Below are 1,058 nucleotides of genomic sequence, written 5' to 3'. Positions count from 1 at the left end.
ACAACAAACAAACACATTTTTTTCTTTCAAAGAAGAAGCATTCCCTGAGGGAGCAGGGCTGATACTCAGGCCTGGGGCCAGAGTGGGAGGGTGGTCACCCAGTGACTCTGAGGCCCTGGAAAATGGTGTGTGAGGAAGGGCAGGCTCGCGTGGAATCCTCTGCAAAGCACCCCCTGCCCTGTGGGTCAGTTTCCCCACCAGAAACATGGATTCCTGCCAGGCTTTAGCTCAAAGGACGAAGGGGAAAGGGATGCTTGGAGGGGTGAGTCCAGGTTACAATGTTCCCAGAGCCTTTGAAGTCACCCCCCTCTCCCTTTGTCTCCAAGCTTCAGCTACTTCCTCAGCAATGTGAGGAAGAAGCCAAGACCTGAATGTTCACTTTGCACACTGAGATGTCCCCAAATGCTGCTGCTCAGGGCAGCCACAGGACGAATGACTTGGCTTCATCTCAGTTCAAATGGCCGAAAACTCCTTCTCTCTCTAGTGTAGGGTCTCTAAGAGAAAAACCAACAAAGTGCATAAGTTCCTAAAATGCCAGAGGGATTATATTCAGTTCAGAAGGTAGGTGTCCCGTGGGACTCAGTGATTAGCCAGTGTGACATTCACGGCCAACCTTCAGACGCTGGTTAGAGTGCACAGGAAAAGCTCTCCTTTGACGGTTCTGGGCACTTGGTGACCCTGTCCCCCACCCTCCTGGAGGGCTCCAGGCCTAGCATCTGCAACTGAGGGCAGGCCATCTGGAGTTAGAGCTCCAGACAAGTGCTGGCTTCTAGAACAAGGAACGAAGTGGTACTTACAGTTCTCTACAGACCCCAAAGAAGGAAACTGGTCACATCCAGGAGTGACAACAAGGACCACCAATGAATTCTTCTCTGATGTATGCCGTTTTTCTGCAAGGACAGGGTAATAAACTCAATGGGGCTGACTTGCCGCCAGAAACATCAGGCAAAACCAAGGCCCTACAGGAGGGACCCCAACTCTAGTTCTTTCAGTTTGTGTGTGGTAAGAGGGAAAGGGGGGCGGACAGCTGCCCTTGGCACAGGTGCCACCTAGTCACC

General features: G+C 52.1%; 1 protein-coding gene across 1 annotated transcript in view; it reads right to left on the bottom strand.

Annotated features, from left to right (window-relative positions):
* HEXA (hexosaminidase A (alpha polypeptide)) overlaps positions 1 to 1,058 on the bottom strand; it is a 31,805-nt gene that overhangs the window by 9,976 nt on the left and 20,771 nt on the right. The window contains exon 2 of the mRNA XM_010831389.1: positions 798 to 890. Within this exon, the coding sequence (XP_010829691.1) occupies positions 798 to 890 (93 nt within the window). The remainder of the gene's footprint in view (positions 1 to 797; positions 891 to 1,058) is intronic.

Source organism: Bison bison, unplaced genomic scaffold, assembly GCF_000754665.1.
Source record: "Bison bison bison isolate TAMUID 2011002044 unplaced genomic scaffold, Bison_UMD1.0 scf7180017864526, whole genome shotgun sequence".
Lineage (NCBI taxonomy): Eukaryota > Metazoa > Chordata > Mammalia > Artiodactyla > Bovidae > Bison > Bison bison.
This window is presented reverse-complemented; position numbering and strand designations above follow the sequence as displayed.